Below are 11,998 nucleotides of genomic sequence, written 5' to 3' on the forward strand. Positions count from 1 at the left end.
ATACATGTGCGCAAGGAAAAGATCGATTACTTGCAGCAATAGGGGGCTCCCCTTAAAATATTCAGATTTGGCGCCCTTCTTCAGTTCATCCGCACTCAGCAAAGTCTCAGCAATAACCAACGGCATAATAGAATAGCAACTTTCCATCTGGCTAATCAAGGGGATCAACCTTATGTCACCGAACTCACCATTATTATTCGACAGCAAGTAATGATTCAACAAGCAAAATACAAGGGCTCGAATTTTCAATTTTTGTTCGGTCATATTCTTACTAGGCCTAAAATGATGTTTTACAAGTTTTGCCAAGTTAACCTTATCGTCTACAACAATTTCAGCAAACATGTTATCATCTAGCCCTAGGAAAGCCCTTATGGTTGTTTTACCCTCTTCAACGGTGCCAGGGGTAACAGGAGTAGCATTAGTAGGATAACCAAGGATCGCAGCAAATTCATCGGGCAAAGGACATATTTCATTGCCCCGAAAGGAAAAAACATGATGATCGGAGTCCCAAAAGCTTAGGGCAGCATGCAGAAAGTTATAATCAATATTAATTTGTTGTAAGCCTAAAAGTGCCTCTAAGTGGTATTCTTTTAAAAAAGCTTTTTCTGTGGGAGTAAGGGCCCGTAGCCAACGCCTAACAGTCCGTTGGAGTGAGAAAGTAGGGATCGACATGGCAAAAGCAGTGAATAATTAGAGCACAGCAAAAGAAGAGAAAGAATTTGAGAGTGGTGGAAAATAAGGACGTATCTAGCCCCTATATATAGCTGAACGCACCCAATGACATCCTGATCCCATTCGGAAACGCGTTAGAAATCCGAAAATCAAATATTACCAGGAAAGGACTTTCAGCGCCCACCTCTGGGCGCCGAAATGTTTAACGCCTGAACTTGGGCGCTGAAAATGCAGCCCAAGGCCCAGATTTCACAAAACACGGAACAGGAAAGGACTTAAGACCGTGTTGCTAAACACGAGGCCCTATTGCAAGTAGGATCAAGCCCAAAGCACCTTTAGCTCCCAAATAAGCAAGAAAAAATAATAACATTAAAACTTGGTCAAAACTTAGACTCGTCTCAGAAGATGCTTATGTACACTTTCCAAAAAAAAAAAAGCAAGTTAAATATCATGGTCATTCTTCGAAACACCAAAAATATGTGTCGTCAAGTCATTGGTTTTCCAAATAAAAAATGTTTGTCTGTCAAAGGGTTAATCCGGGCCAAGCTAAAACTGGATGTCGCCTTAAAACTAAAGTCGCACTCCACGGCTTCGCTAAAGCAGCACACTACTGTAGAAGGTCGCTCGCACATACGAGCAGAAAACTGCGAGAATCCTATTCCTAATATGATTCAGAAATAAGAGTTACGTATTAATTAAAATCCTAACGAGCCTAGAGTTCGTAACGGGCCCAGACGCATTCCGTCATAAAATTGATACGCGCTAAAAGACTCGAATTAATCTCAAACTCTACGGATTTCAGGAATCCGAATCTGACTAAAGAAAACAGCCCAGACCCTATTTTCAACGCCTGGCTCTGGGCGCCGAAATCTTCGGCGCCCAGGCCTGGGCGCTGAAAATACCTGGGTACGTGTTTTTTTCCTAATTCTTTATGGATTAGAACTCTGCAATTCTATCTTTCCACGAACTCTTCCCTATAAATAGGCCCCTAAATTCGACGTGAAAGAACACAACAACACACAATTATATTCAGAGTATTGACTCCAACCCTTAGCCTAAGCCTCTCGCTGCGAAACTGTTCACGCGTTCTGTCGCAATCGATCCATAAATCGAACAGAACGTATCCTGTCCCATAATTGAGATTCGTTAAATAAAAAGGAGAAATAGCAAAGTCAAAGTGGTTAGTTTTCTGAGAACCGTGACGAACCTCTCAAGGGTGCGTCGTAATGTGTCCCTTTTCGATGACTTAACTGCTTTCCTCGCCCTTTTTATGAACTGTTAAACTAACCTAATCTGATTGTTCTATCACGCCTAAAAAATATAATATTTTTGGGAAATCGAATTATCATGCTAGGTCCCTTAATGCTATTTAAATCAGATAATCACGATCGAATTAGTGTTATATGTTGCATATTGCTAAAATCAACTCAGATTAGTTTAATAGTCAACGCATGTCCTTTCAATTATTTATGCTGAGCTAGTAAGGATATCCTGCCTCTGGAGTTATCGACGAGCGAAGTACTCCTCTCGGTAGTTACAGTCCCCCGAACCCTCAATCTCTACCTTGCGGGTGTATATTGAGAGATCCCCACACCAGGGATCACAAGGGAACCTACGGCCGTCGTGGTCAAACATAATTGCACTCCCTTTATGTCACGATAACCGGGTTTTGTCAGTTTTTCTCATTGTCGTTAAAAACTGAATGGCGACTCCTATATTACTAGTCAATTGGGTGTATACTCACAGGGAATCCAAATACACTTGATTGAATAAAAAGAATCGTCACACCCACGAGGGACAAGGTCACGCATTGGCCTCGCGCTTTTTCGACCCCCTCACACCCGATTATCGTGACATAAAGGGAGTGCAATTATGTTTGACCACGACGGCCGTAGGTTCCCTTGTGATCCCTGGTGGTGGGGATCGCTCAACGTACACCCGCAGGGTAGAGATTGAGGGTTCGGGGGACTGTAACTACCGAGAGGAGTACTAGCTCTTCGATAACTCTAGAGGCAGGATATCCTTACTAGCTCAGAATAAATAATTGAAGGGACATGCGTTAACTATTAAACTAATCTGAGTTGATTTTATCAATATGAAACATATAGTACTAGATCGAGCGCGATTATCTGATTTAGATTGTTTTAAGGGACCTAGCATGATAATCCAATTTCCCAAAAATATCATATTTATTAAGCGTGATCGAACAATCAGATTTTAGTTAGTTTAACAGTTCATAAAAGGGCGAGGAAAGCAATTAAACCATGGAAAAGGGACACATTACGACGCACCCTTGAGAGGTGCGTCACGGTTCTCAGAAAACTAACCACTTTGACTTTGCTATTTCTCCTTTTATTTAACGAATCTCAAATTATGGGACGGGATACGTTCTGTTCGATTTATGGATCGATTGCGACAGAACGCGTGATCTGTTTTGCAGCGTGAGGCTTAGGCTTAGGGGTTTAGAGTCAATACTCAGAATATAATTGTGTGTTGTTGTGTTCTTTTCACGTCGAACTTAAGGGTCTATTTATAGGAAAGAGTTCGTGGAAAGATAGAATTGGAGAACTCTAATCCACGAGGAATTAGGAAAAAACACGTACCAGGTATTTTCAGCGCCCAGGCCTGGGCGCCGAAGATTTCGGCGCCCAGATCCAGGCGTTGAAAATAGGGTCTGGGCTGTTTTTCTTAGTCAGATTCGGATTCCTAGAATCCGGAGTATTTGAGATTTAATTGAGTCCTTTAGTGCGTATTAACCTTGTGACGGGATGCGTCTGGGCCCGTTACGAACTCTAGGTTCGTTAGGATTTTAATTAATATGTGACTCTTACTTTCGGATCATATTAGGAATAGGATTCTCTCGCAATTTCTATCTCATTTAGGATTTATGTTGGAGTGCAACACCTAATTCTGACAGGTTTCTATCTTTTATGACTTGCCACTTTTAACAACTACCTATTACGACAGTTACTATTTCTAGAAGGTTTCCATAAATAGCAGGTTTCGGGTGAAATGAAAAGGGGAATTGAGATTCGTTATTTTATAGGAGATGCGTTGTCAAGTGGAGATTTACGTTTTCATCATCGAACCTTCCCTCTCGGGAATGGGGACAAAAGTAGGTGTCTACAGCATGATTTAATTATATACTTTAACTTATTAAGTTTAATTTATTTCTTAATATAATTTTTCAGTTTTTTTAAAAAAAAATAACGGGGTTCTCTTTAGACCCCTATAAAACCATACAGGTCTGCCTGTCAAGGAGGAACAAAACGATTTGATAAGTGTATAGTAGTAGTAAATTTGAGAAATTGTGGTAGCTGGGCTTTGGGTTCACATCATTGCTGCTCCGAATTTTATTTTATGTTAGTTCTTACATCTTAGTATGGATCAATTAGTTTGAATAGCATTTCAAAGTGGTACTCAAAATAAAAGATCAAAATCACGTGTATATACATCATATAATTATGTGTCCTTATTCAAGTAATGTGTTCGGCTAATGTTGCATTAAGATTCACAACAAGGTGATTTGATAAGAATAAATGTCCAGTCTAGCTAGTTCGGAATTCTGGTCTAATATATTTTCGTCTAATGTAATCTTTATAAAAAAATAATTATTTCGTATTGTCGATTTCTAAGTGGTTTCAAAATTCACCCGTTACTTCATTTTATTTGAACAATACTTGCACAAAACTTTTAGCTAAAACAATAAACCGAAAAAATCAATAATAGATTATTACACCAACGAAAACAAATCATTCTACTCAATCTCATATATAGCTAAAAGTTTATGATATACAAGTTTTTAACTTTACTCATGCCATGTGTATTTTTTAATTATATGAAGAAAATTTGTATTAGTGACATGTGGATTTTTAACTCAAGGACCTAACTTTTAACTCAAGGGACTAACCTTTTATTTGCTTTGGTTAAATTTGGCCGGAAAATGAATAGTAGGTCCCAAACGGTGAAAAAAAAATACAGGTCCCAAACGGTTGAAAACATGAAAAGTTAGACCCCAACTATATACTTAACTCTTTATAATACAAACTAGATCTCCTATTCTTCATAGATTTCCTAATTCATATAGACTTTTATATAACCTAGTTATAACATAACTCTACTTACTACATACGATATTCTATCATATAGGATAACTGCGTTATCCTCAATACCCTCCCGCAATCGGAACGACAGTTTCACGAACGTTGTGATTGGAGAAATAAAAAATCCAAAGTATGTCATATGTTTGTCTTGTCGTGTCAAGGAGTCCTGTCGTTACTGTCGTTTCAAGGAGTCATGTCGTTTCGTACAAGGAAAAAATGTCATATGCCTGTCTTGTCGTGTCAAGGAGTCCTGTCGGTACTGTCGTTTCAAGGAGTCCTATCATTTCATACAAGAAAAAAATGTTATATGTCTGTCTTGTCGTGTCAAAGAGTCCTTTCGTTACCGTCGTTTCAAAGAGTCATGTCGCTTCGTGCAAGAAAAAAATGTCAGATGCTTGTCCTGTCGTGTCAGAGAGTCCTGTCGTTTCAAGGAGTCCTGTCGTTTCGTACAAGGAAAAAAAATATCATATGTCTGCCTTGCCGTGTCAGGGATTCCTGTACTTACTGTCGTTTCAAGAAGTCTTATGGATAAAGATTTATAAATCCTGCCGGTGGGTCTAATTTCCCAACCCACCGGCAAGGGAAATTTTTTTGTCGATAATCCAAGATCTCAACTTGCTCTTGATACCATGATAAAATATATTATTGTGTTGTGTTATTCGTGGGCATACGCCTATATTTATAATACATACTAGATCTCCTATTCTTCATAGATTTCCTAATTCATATAGACTTCTATATAACCCAGTTATAACATAACTCTACTATGTACATATGATATTCTATCATATAGGATAACTGCGTCATCCTCAATAACACAACACAATAATATATTTTGCCCATCAATAATATATTTTATCATATAGGATAACTGCGTTATCCTTAATTAATACCCATCACCATCTGGGTCAAGTTGGCTTGAAATTAATCCCCACTTGGCCTGTTATATCAATCGGCGACAACTGAAGAGTAGAAAAGTGCCTTGGTTGTGAAGATTCAGTTAAAGGAGTGGAGGAGTGGGGCGTGTCTTCTGACAATGGAGAAATAAGGGGGGTTCTGGAGAAATAAGGGGGGGTTCTGCCAACAGTTGGAGAAAGGATAAGAGGAAGGAAAAGGAAAAGAAAAGAAAAAAGAAAAGGAAAGAAAAGAAAATATTTTTGACTAATTAGAAAATGACACGTTTATAGGTAACCTGTTATAGCGGGTGGGTTACTTGTTGGGACCATTAAAAGCTTATTGGTCTACAAGTTTGGATTATTTGAAAAAAAAAACTCATATGTAGGTTTAATAAATAAAAAATCGGCCAAATGTTGGATTAATATTACCAAATTTTTCCCTAAAGATAAAACCAAACTTGAAACTATAGGGATCGATCCCTTGTTTCTTGAATGCAATTGCATGTCAACTGCCAATGAGCCACAAAGTTATTAATGGTTGGATTTTATTACTTATAAAAAAAAAATAACTGGACGCTATTATTTTTGGGCCCCTTCTGCCTCTGGGCCCTAGGCTGTCACACCTCTTGCCTATGCTCAGGGTCGGGCAAGTTTTCTGTTAGCTCATTCCAAGCACGACTCGCTGGGTCCTATGTACACAGCTTGGCACATCGACCTACACAACCCGACATGTGTCCAGGCGTCCAGCTCGATCTAGGGCGAACTAACGGATAAGGATATGTTGATTATCTCACCTATAGCTACAAGTACCTCTATTAGTAAGATGATGTTCTCTTTTACATTAGTCCAAGCTTAATATGGTTCTCTTTGAAAATTTTTAAGAAACTAATCCAAGTCTTGAGTTTAGAGATTTTAAAAAAGGAAAATTAATCCAAGTCATATGTTTAGAAAATTTGAAAATTCGAGTCGTAAGTTAAGAAAACTTTAAACGCAGTTTAACACTTTGACTAGAAATATTGAATACAAAGTAATAATATTTGTTTTGAATTAGGGAACACAAATTATTCTTTATACTTGTGTTCAATTTACTGATACATTTTTTTACAATTTACATCAGCCTGTGTACGTAAGCTCAAGAATAGCACCAAACTTTAATTGTTCCTCATACTACACACTCTACACTCCACTTCTATATAAAGGAACATAAATTACAACACTAAGGCACCACACTAACAAATAACATAAATATATACTATTAGTCCACAAACCTCCTAAGATTAGTGACCATGGGTTTTCTAATTATTTTCTCTGTCTTCTCCCTCCTTGTTTCCTTTGCATCCGCCACGAGTGTGGTTGATTTTTGTGTGGCGGACTTTAACTATCCTGTTACACCAGCAGGATATCCATGCAGGGATCCTGTTAACCTCACAGCTGATGACTTTGTTTTCTCTGGTCTGGGTATTCCAGGTAATACCTCGACCACCTTTGGCTTTGCTATAACTTTAGCAATCGACAGGACTTTCCCTGCTTTGAACGGCTTAGGGCTTAGCATATCACGTTTGGATATTGCCGTGGGTGGAAGTGTCCCTGTCCATTCACACCGAGTGTCCGAAGTTATCTTGATGGTCGAGGGGACAATAATTGCAGGGTTTATAGGCTCAGATAACGTTGCGTACTATAGAACGTTAAATAGGGGAGATATTATGATATTTCCACACACATTACTTCACTTCCAAGTTAACATTGGTAATTCTCCGGCTCTTGCGTTTGTTTCCTTAAACAGCCAATCCCCCGGCTTCCAAACCACCACCTCTTCGCTAGCGGCGAATGACTTGCCAAGCGACGTGGTACGAAGGATCACTGTGTTGGATGCTTCACAAGTTCAAAGGCTAAAGAGAACTTTTGGTGGCACCAACTAATAATATGTGGAGTATATGCTACCTAAGAAATAATTTCACAATAATTGTGTTACGTGATTTGTATTGTGTGATTGTTGCATGTGTGTGCCGGGATACATGAAGGCACGTGAGTGCTTCTATAATAAGTAACATGTACCTGATGTTCTTCATCATAAAATTGTATTGTGAATTGAATAAATGTGAGTTTGTAATCTTATTCATTGCGATTTATAAATTGAGTTGGATGTTTAAATTTGTATGACATTGTTAATTAATTAAGATCCACACAATTATGGGCTAAAAGATGCATATTGAGTGCATTACGTGAAATCTCATGGGTATTTCATGAAAAAATTGTAGTTTTTTTTGTTTGTTTTATTAGGGATGATTTTGGCATACCATTGTAAGACACACTTTTTCATTCTCTACTCACATAGGGTGTGTCTAAATCAATTTTCTTTGGTATTGTTAAAATCAGTTTCCTTTTCTTTACCAGAAAACTTTTTTTTTTTTGTAAAAAGAACATAGAAGTGAAAATGAGATAAGGATAATAGGAAAAAACTAAATGTAATGGATTAGAGAGGAAAACGTGATATTCCTTATTTACAAAATGAAAGTTGTTTATAGAGAGGCCAATGTAGCAGCCCACACTATGGCCCATCTAAGCCCACTTGAGTTCTCTACTCGTGTGTGGGTCGGAGGATGCCCAAGTGTATTAGAGGATGTAATAGCTTCCGATTTTTACTTATTTAATAATGACAATTAGAGGATGCGGCACTTTTCCTCAAAAAAAAAGAAAAAAAAGAAAAAAAAGAAAGTTGTTTTTCCCTATGGAAAGTTGTTTTATATATTTGTCTAAATTGTTTTCCACCCTTAACAAAACAACTAAGGAAAATGTAAAAAAAAACATTTCTTCCGTCAAAATAAACGGTAGTGACTCTCCAAGTAATTAAGTATAGACATTACTACATAAAAGGGCATAGAGTACTGTTGAAATACCATTTGTAGGACGCCTTAGAGGCGTTCTTCAACTCAACTCGCTATAAAGTTTATAAAACGGGTAAAAGAAGCGTTTTATATATCTAGTCATAAAGTACAGTGTTAAGAGATAAGCGTGTTCTATTCTCTTCCTAAAATCAGAAAATGAGGAAGGAATATAGAACGGTTACCGTACATAACCGTTTCCTATACTCTCCGCCCTCTATTCTTCCTGTTAACTATTGAGATACAGAACATCTTCCATTCATAGGCGTACTATATACTTTCTGTTTAATATTAAGATAGAAAGCAGTTTCCTTACACAACCGTTCTATATTCTACCCTTTTTTTTTTTAATATTGTTCAAAAATAGCAGCACACGCATCCCTAAAATAGGATATTACGATTCTAAGTCCTATATGTAAACCAAATCTAAATGGATAAAATAAAAATGATATCCACACGATCTTTCCAAAAATCCTTTCATTCAATAACAACATAATATTGTTCATTCAATAACAAAATCCTATTATTCATTGACAAAATATAAACGATCTACACAAGGTACGGTAAAAACAAAATCCAATATAAATAAAAATAAAAAATTCAAGAGCTGGCCTCTGCAGAAGCCGCTAGAGCTTCTGTAGCAGCAGCAACGTACTGGGGATTGTGTAGCAGCAGCAACTGGGGATGGTGTAGCAAAAACAATAGCAGCTTCTGCAGCAAGGACAAGGACCATATTAGTGGAATTGTCTACTGGTGGTAGACTTGGCAGTTCATCTGCATGACTGAACTTAGGTAACCATCTCCCTGAGCTAGCTTAAGTCACACTAGATCATCGTCATCATAATATTCATCTTCATCGTTATTTGGTTGGTGATATTCGATAACGTATGAGATCCACCTCTCCCTTAGCTCGTTATTTGTAGTTTGAGAATACATGGGAGCTTTGTTAAAATACTACAAGACAAGTTAAAATGTAAGAGTACGAAATGAACATGATAGCAAGCAGAAATAGTACGTATTTAATAAAGAACATGCAGCAAGCAATACAATAGTGCAGACACAAATCCAGACAAACAACAACACGAGTTATCTCTTAAGGATTTAAGTCTCAAATTGCCAGTATTTTTTCGTGTTGAGGTTGTTGACTATTGATTAAACCTAGCTATCCCGATTCCTGAAATAGTGACATGAATTGGTACCAATCAGGCTGATTATGGAACAAGTATAGGGATTTGATGTCTCGCACCTGTCAGATTTATCAGAAAAAACTAAGAGGTGATAGCAAAGCTAGCCCACATAACAACTTTATAATACCCATCAAACTATTAAAGAAAATGTGAATTACATCACATTGCTTTACCTTTCAATTTTCAATCAACTATCTGTTTAAGATCAATTTCCAAACATTGCTTTCATTTTCAAGACTTTTTTTTAAGGAGAGGACAAGAAAATATAAGTAGGTTTTAATAAAAAGCTCTTAGATCAAAGTATCACACAGTCATCATAATCCAACCTGAAGAACTAACACTAATTAAAAGTTCAGAGAGATGTGAGTCTAAATCATACTCACTAACAATTAGATGAGATAAGATTTCAAGACGGAAAGAAAGGAGAAAAAATCTTCCCTAGTTTAGATGAGACATAAAATGACAGGGAGTGGGATGGAGTTATTGATTTGCAGCTTGACCGAATTGCTATATCAACAAAAGATAGATGCATCATGTTTTCAAATCCATGTTTACTTTATCATAGTTACTTTTCTCTCTTCAAACTCTACTCAATGTTAGTTATCATCTCTAAAAGGAAGAATGAAACCCACAAAATCAATTTCCAAATAATCATACTCCCTTTACTTTATAATGACTATCCTACTATCTGTTTTGGTCTGTCAAACATTAACATGCACATCCATTTTCGCTCAGAAGTTAATGCATATATAGTTCACTGAACTCTCAACTGTTAGCCTAATTAAATCTATCTTTCGCTAACATGCTCGTTTTCCTCGAACAGGAAGTAAAAAAACAATGCAATATATGTCATTCCTCGTAAAATTGCAAAAAAATTTATAAAGGACTAGCTTAAGTTGTACAAGAAATTTTTTCAAATGGAACTACAGAAGTAGCAGAGGACTCACTAACGATATCATCCCTGCCTCGCAATTGTTGAAGAACCCTTTTGGCCTCATTCATTCTTCCCTTATTAACAAGCCAACGAGGAGACTCGGGTAAGAAGAATACATTTAATATATAATAATACTGGATGGAACTAAAAGAACCCCAAGTATCAATCTCCAACTAGGTTTTTCCATTAGTGACATCCCAAAAACCGTACAGTTCGCGACAAACATTCCACCAGAATCAGTGAACTGAGGAAGTGTGTTCAATGAACCCCTTATTTCAGTTGGAGCTGTCTCTGGTATATAAAGTGGAACAAAGAGTGACTTCCAACCATTTCCGCAACCATCCAATAGAAGACGCAAGAGTAGAAGATAAATATTGGGAGACCACAACATTATTAAGGAACTAACAAAGTAACAGAGTGATGAGATACTCATCATAGGGAGACGACCAACACGATCTGAAATCGGTCCGCAACATGTTGTGATCAGAGTTGCTCCAACTAGTGCCATAGCCATAATTAAGCCTTCCAAAGTTGGTGCACTCCACAAGTTGAATTATTTCTTGATATATAAAACAGCCCTAAAGGAAACAAACCCACCAAAGTCTTAATCAAGTTTAAACAAAAATTGCAGAGAACAATCGGAAACTAAGAAGTACTCGTCACTTTTTACGAAATCAAATAACCTTGGACGAAATTATGGTTTCATAACATAGAAATCAGAAAATGAAAATTAACTTATATGACTAATCTGCCTTAAATTTACAATTTCAGATTTTCAGATATACAAGTAGCGAATAACCCATAGAAAAATTCCTAATGGAAAAACAAACTTGCAGAATTTATATCAAACCTAGATGATTTCCAACAAAACACAACATAATTAAATAACTAGCAATCTGTCAACGAAAAACTTTTTTTTTTTTTTTGAGGGAACGAAAACCTATTCTCACACTGCACCATTGATCAAATTCAAGCAGCACAAAAATTCAAAGCGTTCGAAATTTTTAATTCTATAATCATCCCATATTCAAATTCAATTCCAAAGATTGAAGGTAATTGAACAACAAATGACCATTAGAAATCGAATATAGCAAGAAAAAAAAAGAGAGGTGAACATACAAAGAGAGAGAAGGAGAGGGGAGCCAAAGAACAAAGATCTAGCTCCGGCCATTTGACGCTGTGTGATTTAATTTTTGCGCAAAACCCTAACAGTCGCCGGAAAGATCTGGTGGTGGTGCGCCATTATGGTCTAGGTTTTCCGGGAGATTGAATTCGAGGGTTTTGTTAGAAAGGTTTAGGTTTTGCACGATTATAGTTAGGAAAA

At 37.1% G+C, this 11,998-nt stretch overlaps 1 protein-coding gene and 1 long non-coding RNA gene across 2 annotated transcripts; one reads left to right on the top strand and one right to left on the bottom strand.

The window, feature by feature from the left end:
* The first annotated feature begins 6,895 nt into the window (after positions 1–6,895).
* LOC110804455 (auxin-binding protein ABP19a-like) lies at positions 6,896–7,826 on the top strand. The gene has a single exon (XM_022010047.2). It carries the CDS (start codon positions 6,958–6,960, stop codon positions 7,588–7,590), a length of 633 nt encoding a protein of 210 aa, XP_021865739.1. The 5' UTR covers positions 6,896–6,957; the 3' UTR covers positions 7,591–7,826.
* Positions 7,827–9,015: 1,189 nt separating this feature from the next.
* LOC110804444 (uncharacterized) lies at positions 9,016–11,998 on the bottom strand. The gene is made up of 3 exons (XR_002537738.2): positions 11,794–11,998; positions 10,688–11,252; positions 9,016–9,507 (listed from the first exon to the last, which is right to left on the bottom strand). It is a non-coding gene; the product is annotated as an uncharacterized lncRNA (long non-coding RNA).

This window comes from Spinacia oleracea, chromosome 2, assembly GCF_020520425.1.
Source record: "Spinacia oleracea cultivar Varoflay chromosome 2, BTI_SOV_V1, whole genome shotgun sequence".
Classification (NCBI taxonomy): Eukaryota; Viridiplantae; Streptophyta; class Magnoliopsida; order Caryophyllales; family Amaranthaceae; genus Spinacia; species Spinacia oleracea.

Coding starts and splice junctions, on each gene's coding strand:
- LOC110804455 (XM_022010047.2), top strand. CDS start 6,958: ATGGGTTTTCTAATTATTTTCTCTGTCTTCTCCCTCCTTGTTTCCTTT.